At 37.1% G+C, this 23,106-nt stretch overlaps 1 protein-coding gene across 2 annotated transcripts in view; it reads left to right on the forward strand.

Annotated features, from left to right (window-relative positions):
• Window positions 1-22,579, forward strand: part of SMCO2 (single-pass membrane protein with coiled-coil domains 2) — a 31,640-nt gene extending 9,061 nt beyond the window's left edge. Inside the window, exons 2-10 of one of the 2 annotated variants that reach the window (XM_079139445.1) lie at window positions 2,737-2,876; window positions 5,749-5,866; window positions 7,931-8,064; window positions 8,648-8,797; window positions 11,956-12,043; window positions 14,873-14,929; window positions 16,675-16,731; window positions 17,869-18,044; window positions 22,321-22,579. In XM_079139445.1, the coding sequence (XP_078995571.1) occupies window positions 2,746-2,876; window positions 5,749-5,866; window positions 7,931-8,064; window positions 8,648-8,797; window positions 11,956-12,043; window positions 14,873-14,929; window positions 16,675-16,731; window positions 17,869-18,044; window positions 22,321-22,519 (1,110 nt within the window). In that variant the 5' untranslated portion in view covers window positions 2,737-2,745 and the 3' untranslated portion in view covers window positions 22,520-22,579. The remainder of the gene's footprint in view (window positions 1-2,736; window positions 2,877-5,748; window positions 5,867-7,930; window positions 8,065-8,647; window positions 8,798-11,955; window positions 12,044-14,872; window positions 14,930-16,674; window positions 16,732-17,868; window positions 18,045-22,320) is intronic. The other variant, XM_079139446.1, reaches the window with a different exon arrangement.
• The last annotated feature ends 527 nt before the right edge of the window (window positions 22,580-23,106 follow it).

Below are 23,106 nucleotides of genomic sequence, written 5' to 3' on the forward strand. Positions count from 1 at the left end.
CAATAAGAGATATTTGGTTTACTCCTTACAGTTCCAATAACATGAGCAGTACTAATGTTAGCCCCATCCTGCGGATGAGGAAGGTTAGGACCAGAGGAATAGGATTACATTTGGCTGCTAAGTGTTGATGAACTCAGCCTGATTCTCCAAAATCCAGCTTTTATACTGTTTTCAACTGATTAATTGCAGTAAACACCCAACATCATAGAAGAAAGTGATAGTGTAGAACTGGAGTTGGCAAATTATTTCTGTAAAATACAATCTAGTAAATATTTTGGCCTTTTTATGTCAAATGGCCTCTATTGCAACCATTCAACTCTGTCACTGCAGTGCAAATGCATTTGCATTCATAAACAACATGTACAGGAATGAGTATGATCCTGTTTCAATAAAATTATTTACAGAAACAGGTGGCAGGCTGGATTTGGCCTGCAGGCCATGTTTTGCTTTGCCTACTCCAGAAAATTCTGAGTTGTGCAATATAGTAGTTACTAGGTACATATGGTTACAAAATCAATTCCTCCATCGCATTAACCACAATTCAAGTGCTCAGTAGAAATTTGTGGCTAGTGGTTATTGGATTGAACACCCTGGAGGATATTTCCATCATCACAGAAAGTGCTATTGGAGAGTCCTGGTCTATATCATCTTGGGAGGTGGTGGTGGGGGAAATCCCTTACGAGTAGCCCTGAGGACATAGAAGTTGAATTCTGGCTTTATTAGGTAACTAGTCACCTGACTCCAAGTAAATCATCTCTCAGGGCTTTAGCTGATGTGTACATAAAATGAGGATAATACCTTCCTGGTGGTGGTGGTGTAGGAAGAAAGTGAGAAAATATGTGGAAAGCACCATGATCTCGTAGGGGCTACAAAGACATGAGTCCTCATTAGGATTCTATTGTTATTTGAAATGTGAGAAATGTGAGGTAGAATTTGTGGGGTGTCCAAATTGAAAGAACCAGGTTTTCTTTTAAATCACTTGTGGAGAAGACATTAAGATTTCAGAGAGTTCACGAAATAAGGAAATTTTATTATTTGCACAGTATTCTAATTTTTGAACAAGAAACACAAAACAGGACCGAGCTGAGAGTCCAATCATTTCAGAATGATAAATTGCCTAGCAAGGTTTAAGGAGGAAATAGAAAAAACTGTCATTGGAGGGGCTATGATGAAACAGGTCACTGAACTGGTGACCTGCCTGAAGGTTTATTCTTCGTCACAAAGTTAAAAAGGAAGTTAAAAAGGATAGAGCCACTGGATGCGGTGGCAAATGCTCATAATCCCAGTGGTTTGGAAAGCTGAGGCAGGAGGATCGCAAGTTCAAAGCCAACCTCAGCAATTTAGCAAGGCCCTAAGCAACTCAGTGAGACTCTGTTTCTAAATAAATATTAAAAAGGGTTTGGGATGTGGCTCAGTGGTTAAGTGTTCCTGGGTTCAATCCCTGGTACAAAAAAAAAAAAGAAAAGAAAAAAGGATGGAGCCATCACATATCAAAGGTTCTTGCCCTTTGCTCATGCTTCTCCTTCACAGGGGCCTCTTCATACACATGCATTGTGGATCAGTACACAGGTCAAGGACAAAGCTGAATTTTGTGACAGAAGGACTTAGTAGGCCCTTGATTGCCTAAATAGTTCTAAAATGTCTGTGGTTTCACTGTAAGTCCCTCCTGTTCTTCCTCCCTGTTCTCAACCCCTACCATGAACCACTCTTCCAGGAAAACCCCTCTGTCACCCCTTTTCCTCTTCTCAGTCCACTGTCCCCTCTGTCACTCAGGGATTCTGTCTCTCAGGGTCAGGTCCAGTCCAATCTACTGCTCTCATTCATTTGAATACAAAAGAGAGGGTTTCTGCTTGTTGTTTCTGGGTACAATCCTTAGAATTTCTACCAATAACTAATTCATGCTTCATATCCGTTGTTCCCTATATCTTTCTACATGCACTCTGGAGTCTGTCCCACACCTCTCTACCTTCTTTCCTGTTTCCTTGCCCCTTTACTTTCCATATTACTTACATATTCTGCTTTCCAGCTAACACTCGTCTACCACAGGTGGTAGTACACTCTAGGAATATTTCTCTAAATCCTTAAGAACCTGTACTTTGTACACTGTGAGCCAGAGATTCCACTTCAAAGCAAGTATCCTAAGTAATTCAAGATGCATAGAAAATTTTGAACAAGGACATTCATTATGATATTATTTATATGAGCAACAAGAAAAGATCTAGTTGTCAACATGGGAAAAGAGTAAAACAAATGTCAAATTTAGAAACAGATAAATATGCCAAAATATTAGCAAAAGTTAAATTGGGATATCTTTGGGGTTATCTTTGGTTATCCCTGGAGTTGCGGTGATTTTATTCTCTTCTTTCACCTATTCTATTTTTTGCACTGTGCCTATTATTATATAATCAGAAAGAGGCTATAAAAATGTAGATTTCCATTCCCCCAGATGGCTATTGTATATTCTTCTATAGCATTCCCATTTGGGGATTCAAAACATATCTTCCAGTCTTGGACATGAGGTATGTCCTTTGGGAGACACACGCATAGGACCTTTTCGCATTTATCTGGGCAGAGAAACCTAAGAGCCAGTTTCAGGTCTTTTACAATGACGGCTAGTTTGGAAAGGAAGGGTAAGAACCTTAGTTAATTCCCTGAGAAAGAATCAGCCAGGTGTCTGAGGAGATAATGTAGTTGCCATCTGGGCATGAAATTCCTTTTTTGTCACTGTCCCCGCAGTCTGAAGGAATGGCACTCACACCCCCAAGTCTAAATGATGGGACATCTCTGCAGACGAAGACAGTTGGGAAGGAACAACAGCTGACTGAAAAAAACAATGGCTTTCTCCAAGATCTCAGTGTTACTGAAGGTGCAGTGACGTAAGTTGGGGCTGAGCTTGCAGCAGCTGCTTCTGCACCAGTGTCTAGAGACTTCCTCAGGCCAGTGGGTTGCAAATGACGAGATTATGAGATTTTTCAAGTTCAGTGACTGTGTGGATATCCTTCCTACAATTCACCTAATTTTAGTCTCACGAATATTTACTGAAGGAGGCCTTATGAGACACTAAGGAGGCCTGTCATCATGAACTAGACAAACACCACAGAGGAGAAACTGCCAAACCTCAGAATCTCAATTTGGGAAAATTGATAGTTTCGTGGTCTCATTAAAACCATTTAAAATACCTTCTGGAGTAGAGGGAGTACAAATATTTATATACATACATTAGCATACAATAAAATTGTGCATATAGGCAAATGATTAACAACATTTTTTGAAGAGGAAACTCCTTTTCTTCTTTCTTGCTTTTTTTTTTTTTTTTTTTTTTTTTTTTTTTTTTTTGATACTGGGAATTGAACCCAGGATCTCTCTACCACTGAACTACATCCCCAACCCTTTTTACATTTTATTTTGAGGTAGGATCGCAATACTGCCTAGAATTTGTGCTCCTCCTACTTTAGCCTCTTAAGTAGCTGGGATTACAGGTGTGCAAAGCACAATCAGCAGGAAAGCTTTTTGTCAAGTGAAATATTTTCCAGAACTCTTCACATGTCAGAGAACCTATTATGATATCAGAGATGTTTTAAAATGCATTTATAATTTATTGAAAAATAAATTATAATTAGGTACATTTGGAAACTTAGAGAAGTGTCTATTCATGTAAGCAATATTTATTCAGTCTGTCAAAATATACATAGATTCCAGAACCTCTTCCTACTCAGGGTAGGTGTAGAAGCTTCCCTGCAGGGTTGAAAGCCCACAGACTGGGTACTACTACCAAAGACCTACATCAAAATGTATTGTGATTCATTCGAAAGTGGGTGTGTCTACATATGTGCACTTCAGCAAAACAACAGTTCCAAATGGAATGGACAAAGGATGTCAACATAATTGTTCCAGAAAAGAAAATACAGCAGAGTTGTATATATATAAGCAAAGATGTTCAACTTCATTCATTAAAAAAAGATTAAAATGAGGTTCCCACTTGAACGTACCAGACTGGCAAAGATCAGGAACTTTAATAATACATGGTTCTAGAAAAAGAATGGGAAAATAGGCACTCTCATCATTTTTCTGGGAATGTAAATTAATTCCACCTTATAAAAACATAATTTGGTAAAATCTATCAAAATTTGGAAATTTCATAATATTGACCTACCAAGTCAATTTTCAGGGATTTCCAATAGATGTATATATACACAACGTACAGATATGTAAGTATATTCACGGTAGCATTATAATATTAGCAATTGCTAGGAAACAATCTACACATCCGTTAAAAAAGAACTGATTAGATTTACCATATGGGAACTGGGGCTGTAGCTCAGTGGTGGCACACTTGCCTAGAACGGGTGAGGCACTGGGTTCAATCCTCAGCACAACATAAAAATAAATAAAGGTATTATGTCCATCTACAACTAAATATACATACACACACACACACACACACACACACACACACACACACACATATAGAAAGAGAGAAAGAAATATGCATCATACAGTCCTACCAGATAGTCATTTCCTAACCAACAGTTTTGTATATGCTAATATAAAATGGATTCCAAAGGAGTTTGTTAAAAAGGACATTCACTCTGTTGGTCTCCCTTCTATTAGTAGAGGAAGGAGATCAAGAGAGAGGGATGAAAGGAGGGCATGGAGAAGTGCAGGGGAACAAAAATCTACCAAATTATGCTAGGTTCATGGATGAATATACCATAATGAATCCAACTTATGTATATAATTATAATGCACTAATACTACTACTAATAATAATAGAAGGAAGATCAGTGGATTTAGAGCAAGCAGGTGGGGAGAGGGAAAGGGAAGATACTGGGGAATGAGGTTGACCAAATTATGTTAGGTGCATGTACAAATATGGCATAATGAATCCCACTATTATATATAATTATAATATACCAATACAAAATTTGGCGGGGGGAGGAGTACTGGGGATTGAACTCAGGGGAATTTGACCACTGAGCCACTTCCCCAGCCCTGTTTTGTATTTGATTTAGAGACAGGGTCTCACTGAGTTGCTTAGCGCCTTGCCATTGCTGAGGCTGGCTTTGAACTCATGAGCCTCCTGCCTTAGCCTCCTGAGCTGCTGGGATTACAGGTGTGCACCACCATGCCCGGTCCAATAAAAAATTTTAAAGACCAAAAATTAGAAAGTAAAAATAAAAAATAATAAAAAAGAAATTCAAGGTACAGACTATAGTTTATAAATATCCTCTCACAATTTAAAAGGCACACATACACACACACACACACACACACACATATGCACACACACACTTAGATAAACAATTCTATCTGCTTATTTATCATGGACACTCTGTGGAAGAATAAGGGAGAAACGTATACATTGTCATGGGATAAGTGGGGTCTGAAGGTCAAGAGGACATCATGGACTTAACTCTCTCTACCCATTATTTTAAACCATGTTTTTTAAAAACTCTACTTGTTTATTTTGCACACATATTTTGCATATACACACAGCTACAATGACTTTGAAATCTCATTGACAAATAATTGATTAAGTCAACAAATATTTATCCAGCCCCTCAATTTCTCTTTTTTTGTGAGATGCCATGTGTGGCATTATTCACAAAGAATGAACTCAGAACAGGGACAGCAGGTGCTCCTTGGGGCTGGGAAGATACCAGGGTCCTCCTTTAGAAATGAGTAGGGCCAGCCTGAGCTCAGGCCCGTGGCCTAGTAACAGCCTTGTTTCCATTGTGTGGCTTATAGTTTGCTAAAGGAAATTACCAAAATGGATCACATCTTGGACAGATCGGAAGATAAAGACAAGATTTACTCTGAAGCTCCTCAAACTGACTTCCTTCACAAAGTGGACACTGAAAAATGGGTAAGCAAAACCCTTCCCATCTCCTATCTCAATGTGGTAAGAATGTCTGAGGATTTCATCCCAAGTAGGTACAGGACTTCAGAGCTTGAAACCAGGAGGGAGGCAGGGCGTGGCCTTGTTGCCACTGGAGTCTGCTGTTACAACACCAGGAAAATGCTAGTGTTCCTGTGTTCCTTGGTGATTTATAAAATAACTAACATTTTTCACCTTAGATAAAATTGCTACATGAAAAATCATCCCATTCTTGCAGATGGTCTTTCAGTGGGATTCATCTGTATACCCTGGATTTAATCTCTCCAGGAGAATTCATCCTCTTCCTGGTGGCTCCAGTTCTTCACTAGCTTGTGGCTCATACCTTTAGCCTCTGCCTCCATCCCACAAGGTCTTCTCCCCTGAAGCTATGTTTTTCCTCTTCTATCTCTCATTGGGACATTTATCATTGATTTAGGACCCATCCAAGTAATCTAAGATGGTCCTTCCTCAAGATCTTTAACTTAATTACATGTGCAAAGACTCTTTTTCCAAATAAGGTGACATTTACAGGATCCTAGTATTAGGACATGGATATGTCTTTTGGGGACTGCCACCTAACTTACTGCATTATATGAACTTGGACGAGTCATTAATATGAATGGCCTAGAGGATTTCAGTACATGCCTTTTTTCACGTCACATCTTTCATGAGAAAGAAAAGTAATAATTGTACTTGACAGCAATTTATAAATTTATGTGGATGTGAGTTATCCCTGACTTGGCCAGTAGTTCATGCAGATATTTCAATAAGAAACTGATCTGCTCTTCCTACTCCAAACTTTTCTCTTTTCAGTTAAAAAATAGTTTTGCTGAAATTCAGGAATTTCAGCTCAAACTTCTTTAAAGGACAGATAACTATTTTCCCAGTAGTTTCTTAAAAAAAAAAAAAAAAAAAAAAAAAAAGACATGTTCAAAGACAAATTATTGTCAATTTTTGTATGTACAGAACTCAAATGCCAGGAAATGCCTTGAATGTTTTTCTGTAACAGGCAAATAAGAAAGAATTTTGTGGATCAAACTCAGAGTAGGCTGTTACCCCAAACTCTTTGATATGAAAAAAATTTAAATCAAAAGAGAATTTAAAATAATTACACAGTGATCTACCATATTCCACACCTACACTTTAAAAATGTTAACTTTCATCACATTTGCTTAGTATTTATGTATAAAAATAGATGGAATTTTCTGAACCATTTAAAAGTAGGTCAAAGACAACATAACACTTCATTCTTGTTTACTTCAGAACAGAAAGTATTCCTAAAATTAGACTTTCTTTTACGTATCTGAAATACTGTCATCACATCTAGGAAGATTAACAATAATTCTATAATATATTCCAATATCCACAATTCTCTCAATATTCTAATTTCCTCAGTTGTGTCCCAAATATGTTTTAGGGCTGAATTTTTAAACCAATATCCAAGCAAGATCTATGCAATGCATTCAATTGCTATATCTCTTTAGACTCTATATATATAGATGGAACATTCCAACCACCTTGCCTTTTCCATTAAAATGAATTTTTGAAGAGATTTGAAGAGTCATCTTGCGTAGAGTTTTAGAATCCAATGGTCAAGTGGAATTCTACTACTCATCAACACTGAAAGGAGTTCTGATTTGTGTGTGTGTGTGTGTGTATGTGTGTGTGTGTGTTTTACTGGGGATTGACCCCAGAGGCATATTATCCCAGAGCTACATCCCCAGTTCTTTATATTATTTACTTTGAGACAGGGCCCCACTTAATTGTTGAGGCTGGTCTTGAACTTGTTATCCTCCTGCCTCAGCCTTCTGAAGCACTGGGATCATAGGCATGAGCCACTGCACCCGGCAAGAGCTCTGATGCACTCATTCCTGCCCCAGTCTTTTGAAAACTAAACACAAAGTCTGTGTATTTTACAAATACATTAGAAAGTGCAGGTCTCAGAGGGCTGTGTTTGCACCCAGAGAAGGGATGTTGGGTGGGGATAGAGGAACCTTGACCTCTTGTGATAACCCATTTGTTCTGCTTTGCTTCCTTCGTCATCATAATCAGGATATGCTGGAGCTGAAGGCTGAGCAGGGCGAGGACCTTCAGAAAGAGCAGGATGAGCAAAAATCAGATCTTGTTCACGAGGACCCTCAAGCATCCGCATCCGTGCTGTTTCCAGAGACAAAGATCCCTGAAATGTAAGCCTGAACTGCAGAGACTGCTTAATGATAGGGGGTGGGGTTGAAATTTAGCAAAATATTGAGGGAAAGCCTGGTAGATTTAAATTCCATATATGTCTTGAACCATAAAGCTCTCAAGCCAAGGGCTTCTCTTTGCAAACCTATCCCTGAAACTTGAAATTAATACATACCTCAGAACTCTCAGATAACTTTTGAGATATGGAAATCATTCTCATTATCATGAAAAATATACTGTTAAGACTTTGTAGACACTTTCCCTATTGTATATTTCTTCCTCAACAAGATGCAACCATTATCCTGGTACCAATATTTAGCATTCATTCCTTGGAGGGAAATTAAAAATACATCTACATTTTTTGATGAATATAAAATACACTTTGTTTTATCCAGTCTTTTAAAGACCTGTTAAAATGGATATCAGATAAAGGCCCAAACTTCTTGAGTCCTAAGCCCCCACCTGTTCCATTTTGGTGACAGGAAATGAATAAACAGACTAACTTGTCATTTGAAAGAAAGGAATTTTGGGCTATGTGGGATGTTTCCCATTTGCTACCTACCAGTGATCATAATATTTCTGTAGGAGTCAAGAGAGGATGTTCCTCAGGCTGAACTACTGGAATGCAAAGATGGGTCTACAAGTGAAAGAACTTGGAGCTGATCACATTGACTGGATGGAGAAAATTAACAACATTATACAAAAAATAAATACAACAGAAAACACAGTGAAAAGGTAATTGTGGGGTAGTGAAGTTGGTCAAAAAACAATGAAAGGTTTTATAGCTTCAGAAACCTAAGATGCTCTGGATTTAGGGGGATAAAGTCTTTAGGATAAGAAGTATAAAGTCCTGTGAGCCATAGTCAATGTCACAAAATCTCAGAGCTTAAATCACAGTTATCTTCATCTTTGCTGTTTTCTCTCACACACTTTTTCTTCAAGGCTTTGTTACCACAGGAATGTTCAGGCCCCCAGTACCTTTGAAGGTTATTCAGTATTGTCCAAAGAGATCCAACCAGCATGCTTAGGGAAAAAATGTGAAGCATATTTGGTAACGTGCCTCTGGGTTTCCCTGGGACATTTTAAGGTGAAGAAAAAAAGGTAATTGTTATTGTTGAGCATGGTAGCACAAGCCTGTAATCCTGGTGACTCAGGAGCCTGAGGTAAGAGAATCACCAGTTCAGGGACAACCTGGACAATAGTGAGACCCTGTCTCAAAACAAAAATTGAGGGGCTGGGGATATAGCTCAGTTGGTAGAGTGCTTGCCTAAGCCCTGGGTTCAAATCCCCAGTACCAAAAAAAAAAAAAAAAAAGTTAATTGTTATTTATTTAATCACTGGAATAAAGAATGGATTTTGGAGTCAGAGGGACCTGTGTTTGAATCCTGACTATCATTTCTTGGATAACTCAACCAACCTTTTAAAAGACTTGGCTCTCCTCTTCTAAACAGAGGAACTAAAGGACACCTCATTGGCTTATTGTAAGGATTCAATACAATCCCATATGTAAAGACTGTAACATAGGACCTGGTACATGAGAAATGATTAATAAATGGAAGTCACTGTTAGAAATACACACCTGTGGACTTCTGCACTTTCCTACCATCTTCCAAACGCTTTCTACTGCAGGGCTACTCTTCACCGTTCCCCTATCTTTCAGGGGCGCATCACCCTTCACAGAGCCTTCTGACCACCCTATCCAAAAGGGGCCTTTTCCTCTGCTAAAGCATTAATAACGTTCTTTTTAAAAAGAACATTAATTCAAATCACATCTATTAGGTTTTTTTTTCCTTTTTTAAAATGAAGGTATAATTTACATATAGTAAATTATGATTTTTAGTGTGTGGTCCTGCAGGTTTTAAAAGATGTGTATAGTTGTGGAGCCAACAGAGTGAAGATGTGGAACACTTTCATTGTTCCACAAACTCCTTCATGCCCTTCTGCAGTCCACCTCTGGCCCTAGGCCAAGCTGCTGGCAGCCACGGATCTATCTATCCCCATCATTTTACCTTTGCTCAAATACCGTATGATGGCATCACATAGCACATGCAGCCTTTTGAGTCTACCTTCTTCCATTTAGTGTAATGCGCTTGACATTCATCCATGTTGCTGCTGTGTGCATGAGCAGACTCTCCTTTTAATGGCTGGATAGTACTCCTTTGCATAAATATACCACCTTTTATTCATTCAATAGTCAAAGAACTTTTAGGATTTGGGGCAATTATGAATAAAAATAACATAAACATTCACACATAAGTATATGTGTGAGCACACATTTTTTCTTTTTTGCATAAACAATAAGGAATGAGAATGCTAGGTTGTATAGTAATTGTACATTTGATTTTTTTCTGATAGGATGACTTCTACTTTGGTGTATTGTGAGTGGAAGGAGGAGGTACACTCAAACAGGGGATTTTCTTTATATATATATATATTTTAATGTGTTCTTTTTAGATATACATGACAATACAGTATATTTTGACATATTATACATACATGGAGTAAACTTTTTCCAATTAGGATCCCATTCTTGTGGTTGTGATGTGGAATTACACTGTTTATATATTCCTATACAAACATAGGAAAGTTGTGTCTGATTCATTCTACTGTCTTTTCTATTCCCATCCCCACTCCCTTCCCTTCATTCCCCTTTGTTTAATCCAATGAACTTCTATTTTTCCCTCTCCCTCCCTTATTATGTGTTAGCATCCACATGTCAGAGAGAACATTTGGATTTTGGTTTTTTGGAATTGGCTTATTTCACTTAGCATGATAGTCTCTCAGTTCCATCCATTTATCAGCAAATAACATAATTTCATTCTTCTTTATAGCTAATATTCCATTACGTATATACACCTCATTGTCTTTATCCACTCATCTGTTGAAGGGCACCTAAGTTGGTTTCATAGTTTAGCCATTGTGAACTAAGCTGCTATAAATATTGAAGTGGCTGTGTCACTGTAGTATGCTGATTTTAAGTCCTTTGGGTGTAAACGAGGAGTGGGGTAACTGGGTCAATGGTACATTTATATTTTTAAGAAACTGCCAAGTGGTTTCAAATGGCTATGCTATTTTGCATGGCTTTCAGCAGTGTATTGAGAGTTCCAGCTGCTCTGCATTCTCACCAGCTTTTGGCCTTGTTAGGATTCTTCTTTCTTTTTTTTTCTTTCTTTGTTTTTGTCTTTCTTTCTTTCTTTTTAATTACTATATTCTAATAGATCTGCGGTGGTATCTTATTGTCCTCAATTTTCATTTAGCTATTAACTAATGATGTTAAGAGTCTTTTCATGTACATATTTGCCATATGTATATCTTCTTGGATAAAATGTCTGTTTGCATCTTTTGCCCTTTTAAAAATTTGAGTTGTTGGTTTATTTATTACTGAGTTTTTAAGGTTTTTTTTTTTTTTTTTGCGGTACTGGGGATCAAACTCAGGGCCTTGTGCTTGCGAAGCAAGCACTCTACCAGCTGAGCTATCTCCCCACCTCTTTAAGGTTCTTAATGTATTCTAGATAAAATTCACAGGACTTAATTCATCCCTTGATCTATTTGCAGCTTATTAAATGAGGTGACGACCCTGGAAGGCCAAACTGAAAATCAGGATGTGATTTGCAAATTTTTCCTTCCTAATTTGTGGTTCGTCTTTTTCTACCCTTAACAGGCCTTTGGAGGAGCAGTAGATCTTTTAGGCCTCAGCTCTTTCATATTATCTAGATTACTTAGAGTGCTTTTTCCTTTCTTAAATTTGATTTACAATTTCTCATTCCAATACAATCATTACCCAAATGTCTACATAGGAACAGCATTTCATTTTTGAAAGATCAAAAGTATCTCTTCTATTGGGTGATTTTCTTAATTCACAGGACTTAATTCATCCCTTGATCTATTTGCAGCTTATTAAATGAGGTGACGACCCTGGAAGGCCAAACTGAAAATCTGGAGGACCAGGGTCTTGACCCTGACCAGGGGGCAAACATTGAGGTAAGTGGGCAGCTTGGGAGCTTCTGTCATTTCTCCCTACCCCTTCTATGATTTCACAGGCCATAACAAGAAGTAAGACACATCTCTGTCACGAAGAGGGGTACTGTCTCATGGTCAGTTTTGAGCCCCTTCCTCCTGAGTAACACCACTGCTCTGATTTACTCAAAAAGCCTAGACTTTCCTACCTTGAAACTAGGTAAGACAGCTATGACAGATTTCCATTTGATGCCATCTTAAGATAAGGATAAGTACTTTAAGGGAGGAATTCTTTCCTTAATCTTGATATTCCACCACCTACCAGCCCAGAGAAAACACCCAGGAAATAAATATTTCTCAAGAATTGCATCTTTAGAATATAAGTGTTTGTCTTAATGAAGAGTTCTTGAGTGGTTTTCAGTCTCCAGAGTTTTCTTATTGCTTTGTCTCCTTACATTTCTTAGAGACTCTTTTCAAAGAAAGCATTTATTTTCTATTTTTTAAAGAGTCAGGATATTAGAGCTGAAAGATAATGAACAATTTTGAGCATGAATAAGACTTCGGAATTCTGATGATAATTCTTCTTTTCTACTGTAAGTCAGGCTTTTGTAGAGAAATCCAAAATGAAATTTTTCATTTTTTTTCTCAAAAAATTAAAAAAAAAATTTGTATCTAACTACCTCTTTTTATTGAAATTGTCAGCCTCTGCTTTGTTCAAACTCTAGAATTTAAAGTGGATTTTGGAAGAAGTAAAGGAGAAAAATTTTGTGTTGTAGGAGGGTAAAGTTTGTTTAGATCACTTAAATTTTAAAAGTCACCTGCAGAACAGCATAGATTTCTCACCTGGAGGGAAAAAAATTACTTTTAAGCATGACATAGATTAATATCTTGAGTTAAACTCTTATTTTAAACATCTTATTTTGCATTAGTTAAAAAGAAAAGACCCACTCCTCAACACACACAATATTTGGGCTTTGGAAATTGCAAACTATGGAAAAGGGAAACAGACAGTCTCCTTTGACATTTTTCCCAAAAGTCAGCTGAGTGTATTATAAGAAGTGGTTTTCATCAGGAGGCAGGGATTAGGACAGATGAGTATCTAAGACTGGGGAGAAAGATGGAGGAGCAAAAATAAATAAAAGTGAGATTTTTATTTTTTTTTTTAACAAAGGAGGAGTTTAGGATAATAGGAAGAGGGTAGATATCACACATGCGTCTGGAAATTGTACTGGAGATATGAAACACATTAAAAACAAACCAAAACAAAACCAGGCATGAACTTCAAAACAAGAAACTGTCCAAGTGTCCACCAGTGGGTACGTGGATAAACTGTTTCGTTGTGTGGAGGAACACCTCTCTGCAATACAAAGAAACAAACTTCTGATTCACCCAGAATGTGAGTGGACTCTGATGTCTTATGCTAAGTGAAAGGCCTCAGACTCAGAAGCCTACATTCCTTATGACTTTATATGCAACACTCTGCAAAGGCAAACCCATAGGAAGAGAAAACGGGTTAGTTGTTACTGGGGTTGAATGGAGAAAGGGAGGAGGGGATCGACAAAGGGCACAAAGAAATGAAATGATGAAATGAAGGAAATAGTCTGTATCTAGTGGTGGCAGTGGTGACTCTGTGACCGTACAAGCATCAAAATTTGGGAATTGTATAATCTTGAAAGGTGAGTGTACTGTACATAAATTATACCTCAATAAATACATTTTCGAAAAAATGACACAATGTCTGTTGTCAAGTGTATGGACTGAAGGAACATTGAAAACAAATGTAGTCATATATGTGAATAAGAAGCTTCAATATAACTTACAGAAGCAGAGTTAAGTAGGAATGATTGTAAGTTTCCTCTGGTGAGAAAACTAATGAAGTTAATAAAATTAAAATAATATTACAAGTATTGGCTTATTTATTCCTCATGATAAAATAAGGTAACTAAGAAAATTATGAAAGGGTAATCTGCTAAAACTATTAATGAAAATGAAAAGAAAAAGAAAACAGAAACAAAGATAGATCTATTTAAAAGAACTTTAAAGTGGGGCACAATGGTGCACACCTGTAATCCCAGTGGCCCAGGAGGCTGAGACCAGAGGATGGTGAGTTCAAAGCCAGCCTCAGCAAAAGCAAGGTGCTAAGCAACTCATTGAGTCCCTGTCTCTAAATAAAATACAGAATCGGGCTGGACATGTGGCTCAGTGTTGGAGGGCCCCTGAGTTCAATCCCCAGTACCCGCCCCTCCAAAAAAAGACCTTTAAATTGTGGAATGCTTTTTGAGGAGGCCTTTGTATATCCCCTGATCATTGAACTCCCACATCCATAAAGCTTTCTGAAATATCCTTATGAACATCCTGGACTTTGAGACGAACTCTATCCCAGTTATCTTTGATAAATTCTGCATAAGATCTTTGTTGCATAAGTAAACTAGAACATCAGTTAAAATGTGATCATTGTAGTGTAACTCCTTCCTAAATAATTAAACCACACAATCAGTTCAGGGTTGGAGACAAATTAACTTGGTACAACATGGAGGTGACTGTACATGTCCCAGGACAGCAATAGCTAGTGGATGGTAAAAACTGTTTGAGGAAATAAGTATTCCTATTACTTGTGTTCAGCCAGCTCAGTGTCTAGCTCCATGGCCATTTATGTAGGATGTAGCTAGCGATATCTTGATTTAGTGCTGTTTTTGTAGATTAATACACAGAACAGCGTTGGGGGTGGAACAGCTTTTATTCAATCTGAAACTTTTTAACCACAAATGTGCTTTCTCCTAAAAATAATTCGTTTTGTTTCAGTTCCACACATCATTCACTATAACTTCTACTTTATATGCTTTTATTTTCTAGGAGAAGATCATAGAAATTAGAAAGCAATTAAGAGAAATGAATAACAAATTGGCCCAGGTAATGATAAAAATGGCTTTACAACTTGAGGTAAACAATTCTTCAAGAAATCTCGAATTTAGAAAGTTTCAGGGAATGGAATCTAAAATTCAAAGAAAACACTCTCAGAAGTTGAGACCAAGAAAGGAACTTATTGTCATTAAATCTGTACCCCTGCTTTCAAAAAAGAAAAGAATGATTTAAAAAGATGAAGTGGTGAAATAACTTGTCCATATTTCCAGATGAAAAGTATCAGTCTTGGTCATGCTCCCCCATTTATATTAATATTATATGTAACACATGTATATACTTTTTCTTCTAATAGAAGTAATGCATTCTTATTTTAGCAACTAAAAATTGTGAAACTAATTCAGATAAAAATTGAAAAATAACCCCAATAATCTCATTCCCTCAAAAGGGACATTTTGGGACATTTATATTCTAAAATGTAATAGGACATTTACATCTTAGGACATTTATATTCTAAATTTTTCTTATACATATATTTGTGTATTACTGTTATTTCAGTGGAATCATATCATACACAGTTTTGCAATTGCTTTCTCATGTAACAGTTTTCTTCAACAATTTTCTATGCTTGTAAATGTCATCTCACCTTTTTTAGGTCATTGCTCTTATGCAGAATTGATGTTTGAATTTATCAAATTTATTTTGTTGGATATCTGGGACTACATACATCCATGTTTGCCACTAGAAACTGTGCTTTGAAAATCCATGCCTTTCCTTACTCTTACAAGGGTTTCTTCAAAAATCAGTTTCTAGAGAGGTCATTATCTCTAGAACTGATCTTTCTTGAATCCACACTATTCTTCTTACTGTAAATCCACTTTTCAAGGTGTCTTGCTAGTCCATAATAGGATGATTAATTTAAAACATGTGAAAGCATCATTTAATTCTGACATATGTGCAACTGGCATTCATGTCTTAGAAGGAAATGGTTTGGTTTTGTCCCCTGTCTTGTTCTTACTGACAGAAAGCATCTGTGTTCTCTCCCAGATAACTCCTGGAAACATGGGAAGAAAACAGGAACTAGCCCTTTTCTGTGGACAGCTCTTGCTAAGCCAAAGAGCCTGAATATTCAACTTGATATAATGAGGATTTCCTAGTTATAAATTATACTTTTTTTTTTTTTTTTTTTTTTTTTTTTTTTTTTTTTGTGGTGCTGGGGATTGAACCCAGGGCCTTATGCTTAAGAAGCAAGCACTCTACCAACTGATCTATCTCCCCAGCTCCAAAGTTTTAAATTTTTAAAAAAATTTCTTGTATTTGTAGATGGACAGAATGCATTTATTTGTTTATTTTTATGCAGTGCTGAGGATTGAACCCAGTGCCTCACACATGCTCGGCAAATGCTCTGCCACTGAGATACAGCCCAGCCCAAATTTTTAAATATTTAAAAGAAATACTTTCTTATTTTCTCAGAAACTTATTAGCGTCTTGAAGGAAGTTTTTTTGTTTTATTTTAAGGAGCAAGGAAGGAGTAATGCATATAGAAAAGAATGATTTATAATAAGTGGTTTTGTATAAATGTATATTTTCAAAGCACTGAAAATAATCTTGGTAATCTATGGATTATTCCTCTTGCAGTTTGCAGTTCATGATTCATGAGCAATTTCACCAATTTCACCAAGTAAAAGTAAATTTCAACTCACATTTTATAAGTGGTGTCAAATGAAATGAGAGATTTTATTATATAAACCAGAAAATAATTTTCATTTTACCCGGAATTATGGATATCTTTTCAGGTAGATGCTTGTAATGAAGCTCATGAATTAAAGGAGAAACTCATTGAAAGAATAGAGGTAAGACTTCACAGATACACCAGTTCAAATAAATCAGAAGATTCATATGGTAACAAAGAGGTCACGTGTTCCTTTAGCATTGGAAGGCACACCACATTGCAGTCTCTTTCTAGTCTTATCACTCCTCCCCTCCTGGCTTTCTGCACTGGGCCAACAGAACGTCTCACAATTTTGGTGCACTCTCGAGCTCTCCTATCCCTGTGCTACTTCTACTTCCCTCCCTCCATCTGGAGTTTTTCTCCATGTCCGAAGATGACCCATTCTCTGTATTCTCAGTTCAAGAGTCATCTCTTCTTCCAGACCTCTCCTGATCTCCCCTTGCCAGGAAAATGACTTCATCTTTTAATTCCTTCCCCCAGGTCTCACACATCTAGGTAAATGTGGATAGGTGAATGAATGAATGAATGAACCTGTCTCCTGCTCAGAGGTGCCTTCTCATCCCACATCTCTTGAAGAGGCCCCCAAACCTTCAGCTACTCTGTTTCATTACCTAGCTTTCTCTTTAGTGTGTATATTAATTCATAGCATCTAATGTATGTGTGCATTTATTACTTGTTTCACAGCCCCTGTAAATGTACATGTAATAGTTTGTGCCTTCCTTGTGTATTTTATTAATTACTGTATCCTAGAAGAGTGCCTCGTTGGCAATAATCACCCAATGACTATGACTATGTATGTATTTACATAAACAAATTTAGATTAATTCAGTATACAGATATCTTCCTACTTGAATAATCCAATGAAGATTAGCATGTGGGTTTCATTTAATTTTCTACTGTGTGCTGCCTTACACTGTGAATGTGTAAGTCCCCTCTTATTGAGTATGCCCTTACCAATGATCTCTTCATGTCACATACACGTGATTTGTTATGTGGGCACCTGAAGTATCCCTTCCTCTCTGGGAGGCTGAGGCAGAAGGATCACAAGTTCTAGTCCAGTCTGGGAAACTTAGTGAGACCTGGTCTCAAAATGAAACAAAACAGGTCCTGGGAATGTAGATCAGTGGAAGAGTGCTGGTCTAGCATGTGCATGGTCCTGGGTTTGATCCCCAGTACTGGGGTGGTGGGGTGAGAACTGGGATACATGTAGAATGATTTTTTTTTTTTTAAAGATAGTTAATTTCTCTTTTTTCCCCAGAACTTTTATAAGGACATGACTCTACTGAACACTAAGTTGGGAATGTACCACATTCAAGAAAGGGAAACGGATTCTTACAGTTCTGAAGAAATGGATGTGGAAGAAATAGAGCCACTGCTTCCTGAGGCCTCGCTACCCTCCTTAGAACAGAACTCTCTTCCCCACATTGCAGTGTGGTGAGTTGGAGAGAGGGGCCCTTATGGGCTGGATTTTCTTTATTTTTATTTTTCGGATAAATCTATCTATATGTAATATCCATATGTTTAGCTACATTTTTGTCTACATATGAGATCTATCTATCACCTAAATCTTGAAGAATGGTAAATACCTGCTATGATACAACCTCCTCTACTTTATATTCTTATTAAGCAGATTTGAAAACTTTCAGTTGCTGGACAGGATGCCTCTCCCCTGTGTGGTATTGGGGACATCTATTTGACTAATTCTGGTTCTTTGGGTCCCTTTCTCAAGATGCTACATTATTATATATACCCTGAGGAATACTCTCTTCCAAGAAAAGAATTCTGATTCTTCATTTCCAACAAACCAACCCACATAGAATCTTTAGCTCTCTTTTCTCAAGTCCCTTTCTTTTAAAAAGTGAGTTGTCTTTTTGTTGTTGAGTTGTAGGAGTGCATGCACTCTGTACCATGCATATAGTCTGTCATAGAGCCAAGAGCATATTATTGCATTCAGTTGTTACAAATCTCTCTCATTGTAATACTCAATGGGATACACAAAGGCAGGGATCTTGTCTTCATTTTGGGACATATATAGAAGATTCTTCTAATGCTCAGCAAAGGTCAAATTAATAAATAATAAGGAGTGAAGTCAGTGAAAATGGTGGAACAAAAACCTCTGAAAATTTTCTCTTCCTTAAAATCAATGAGAAACCTGAGGAAAATGATCAGAATCAACTTTTTCAGAACTCTGGAAATTGAGGATTTAGTATCTATAATCTATAAAAATCTGTTTTAACACCAACAAGAAAAACAACCCAGTTTTCTTCAAAGGACTTAGATAGACATTTCTCCAAGAATATGTATGAGTGGTCAATAAACACTCTGGTCAAAACCCACACTGAAGCACATGAAAAGAGATTGATGTCTTTGGTCATTAAGGAAAAGCAAATCAAAACCACATTGAACCACAGCGAGATGACACTTTATACCCAGTAAGATGATTTGAAGTCATCTCAGCCAGGCAGTGGTGCATGCCTATAACTCCAGCAACTTGGGAGGCTGAGGCAGGAGGATCAAGGAGTTCAGACCAGCCTCCACAATTTAGCAAGATCCTCAGCAACTTAGCAACACTCTCTCTCAAAATGAAAAATAAAAAGGTCTGGGGATATAGCTCAGTGGTAGAGCACCCCTGGGTTCAATCCCCAGCACCAGTAAAACAAAACAACAATGACAAAAACACCAAATGGGGGGGGGGGGGGAAACAAGCATTAAAGAAGATGTGGAGAAACTGGGACCCTCATACATTGCTGGTGGGATTGTAAAATGATACAGCCACTTTGGAAAAGAGTTTGGTAATTCCTAAAAATGTTCAACAGAGTTACCATGTGACCCAGCAAATCCACCTGTAGGTATATATGTTCTAGTCAGACATATGTACACACAAAAACCTGTTCAAGAATGTTTATGGCAGCATTATTCCTAAGAGTCCCAAAGTAGAAACAACCCAAATGTTCATTAACTGATGAATGGATAAACAAAAAGTGGTATATCCACACGATCAAGTATTAGACACAAAAAAGAATGAAGTACTGATACAACATGGATGATCTGAAAAAACATTATGCTAAATACAAGAAGCCAGACACAAAAGAACATGTATTATATGATATTCTTTTTCTGAAATGTTCAAAAGAGGAAAATCCATACAGACTGCAAGCAGCTCATTGGTTATAAGACCAGAGTATTATAGAGAATAGGGAAAGAGTGACTGCTCATGAATATAGGGTTTCTTTTTGGGAAGATATTTTCCTGGAATTAGATGGTGACATTGGTGGTACAACGTTGTTACTAAACTAAATGCCACTGAAGCATACACTTTAAAGGGTGGATTTCATGGGATGTGAAGTGCATCTCAAAAACATAAATAAGTAAATAAGCAAATGTCTCTCAGTTATTACTTTATTGTTATACAGGAAGATTATAATCCAATTGAGCTGGCCATCTTTTTCTCACATCAATACAACTTAATTAAGATTAAGACTTTGCCCACTCTCTTGTTAAAGAACTGGAAGCATATTAGTTCCATTAAAGCATATTTATGTACTGCTAACATTTTGAGGAGGTTTACCTTGTATAATTATTCAAAATTATGTATTATTTTATGCTATTTTTAGCTTCAGAAGGTGGCCTCTTCTTGGGATGGTCCCTCAATCCTTCAGTTCCCTTTCTGTACTGACCCCTTGTGTAATGACCACAAATAACATGAACATTTTGGAAAAGACTGAAGATTTTTTTGTGTGGAAAGTTTTTGAAAATTAAATAGCATTCAAAAGTTAAAAGAATATTTTTATTTTTATAAAAATAAGTTTTAAATGAATAAAATTATTAAAAACACTAAGGGAATGTTATAAGAACCTTAATTTAATAGTTGTAATGTTTTCCAGAGAAATATGTCTGAACCCTTTAAAATAGATACTACATATATATATTTGTATTTGCTTAATAGAATATTTGAGAACTTTTAGAAAGTTAAGTCATTGAAAATTAAAATCAAGTGATTCAATAGTGTCAAAAAAAAAATATGAGATATGAGTCCATCTATACCTTGAGTACTCACTGTAGGGGGAAATAAACCTGGAATGATACAAAGAGAAAAAGGGGGGAAAAAAGGAAAAACGAACCAACCAACCCCTAAAACACAATAGAAAGGATAAGTGAATGAAGGGAGGAAAGGAAGGAAAGATTTTTTAAAATCCAGTTATATTAAAGTTATGGGATTATAATTTCTTCATTTTTCTCTTTCCCAAGTTATCTGTCATTGAGAATTTTTTATTAAAATAAAAAAAACTTAATGTTAAAAAGTGTTTTTTAGAAAATTTCTAGTTTTATATTTCAAAGATGACTATTTTAGGAAGCTAGGAAGAACAGAGTGTTTATTTACTAGATATGTTTTGGTAGTGAGTGTTTTTCCTTTTCATAAGAAAGAAGAAATATACTTCATGTTAGCAGCCCTCAAAGCCCCTTCTTAATAGAGTATCTTGGCTAGGGTTGTAGCTCAATGGTGGAGCGCTTGCCTCGCATTGGCGAGGCACTGGGTTTGATCCTCAGCACCACATAAAAATGATAAATAAAATAAAGGTATTGTGTCCATCTACAACTAAAAATATTTTTTTTTAAATAGAATATCTTAAGAATGTTGGTTCTTCGATCAATGTGTGAGGTAAAATCAATTACTTATGCAACTGCCAAGGGATAGCCAAGGGGTATAATGCTAAGAAAATTAGCTCTGGTTTCTAAAATCCACTGGGTTAGGTCACAAAATAGATTCATAGCTGGCTTTACCTGTGCCCCAGATTTTCTCTTATGAAATGAATTTTACAGTATTTATCTCCGGTAATGGGATTATCTATGTCATTTCTTTTCTTCTTTATGTTTTTCTGGATTTTCTAGATTTTCCACCCTAGTCATATATTGCATATACAATTAGAAAAAAAAAATGCAAGGACTTAATATCAAATGAATATGATACACCATAGGTACAGTTCAGAAAAGGATTTTAAAAAGCATAGATTACTTTATAAGGGAAAATCTGATGCCAGAACAAAACTGGTGATGGAGAGAACTTAATTCCTACCATCATGATATATTTTGTGTCCTGTTATGATTTGGATACGAGGTGTCCCTGTAAATCTCCTGTGTTTCTTTAACCCTGCCATGAGCTAAGCAGCTTTCCTCCACTGGGCCCTTCCCCCATGAGGTTCTGCCTCACCTACAGCCCAGAGCAATGGAGTCAGCTGTCTATAGCCTGAGACCTCTGAAACCATGAGCCCAAATAAACTTTTCCTCCTCCAAGTTGTTTTGTTGTGTATTTTGGTCACAGCAACACTAAGGCTGACTAATACACATTCTGAAGAAAATCTAACTGCCCGTGCCTTTACATGCCTCCAAATAGGTATCCCACACCTCATAAACCAGGCAGAGCTGGAACAACCTCCTGGGAGTGTGAGAAGGTCCCCACCACATCCAGGGTTTTATTACCTCATGGCTGTCCAATGTTAGATTCCATTGCTAGCCCCAGTGTGGGCTTGAGCACTCATCTGTTCCAAACCCCTTCTTTTACAGATGTGAACTGAGGTCAAGTTTAGTTACCTACTCCAAGTTTTAAAGCTGCGTGGATGGAGGAGTCCTATTGATGCGGTTCTTTTCTGGCTTTTTATTTTTATTTATTTATTTTTTTTTTTTTAAACACAGATGTTTTCTTTCCTCCTAGGAAACGAGCACTGAGAATTTTCATCATGTTTTACGTCCTCACCTTCACTGGAATTTCATGTTACGTCCTGTTCGTGGATGCTACGTTTATCTTTGAAAGGGTGCTGCCTAGCATACTTGGACGCCGCACAATGTGGGAACTTCGGGAGATGATCGGGCCTTTCTTGAACTTGGAAGTAGAAGACTTGTTACCTTCCTAAAGATGATACAGAAGCTAGTGTTACACTACTGACTTTCTCCCCAATAAAATTCTGGCTGTTCCTGTATTATGAGGGTTCACTTATTTTTTAAAAATACTCTTCAGTATTTTGTGAAACACATTATAATTTCACGAATATGAAAAGTTAATCTTTACCCTAATGACTCATAGTGACTTCTTGAATTGTTGCATACTTTGTTAGAAACACTTGAAACCACTAGCCTTCCTTCTCCCCCCAATATGCAGTACACTGAGACAGTCAAGTGCGAGCTCCCTTAAACTATTATTGTCCCCATTCTGACCTCTAAGGTCTAAGAAAAGAAGGAGCATGGGCTGGGGAGATAGCTCAGTTGGTAGAGTGTTTCCTTTATAAGCCCTAAGGCCCTGGGTTCAATCCCCAGTACCGTGCAAAGAAAAAAAAAAAAAAAAAAAAAGGAACAGAATTCCCCTCCTCTGTGCCCAATTTTACTTCATTGGATGGAACACTTTTGCAAATACAGTGGACATTTCTTGATTTTTCTCCTTAATATTTGTTTTTTCTTGTGGTAACCACACCCTGATTTTGCCTTGAAGGATCTATCTTTCCCC

Source organism: Sciurus vulgaris, assembly GCF_902686455.1.
Source record: "Sciurus vulgaris genome assembly, chromosome: 5".
NCBI lineage: Eukaryota > Metazoa > Chordata > Mammalia > Rodentia > Sciuridae > Sciurus > Sciurus vulgaris.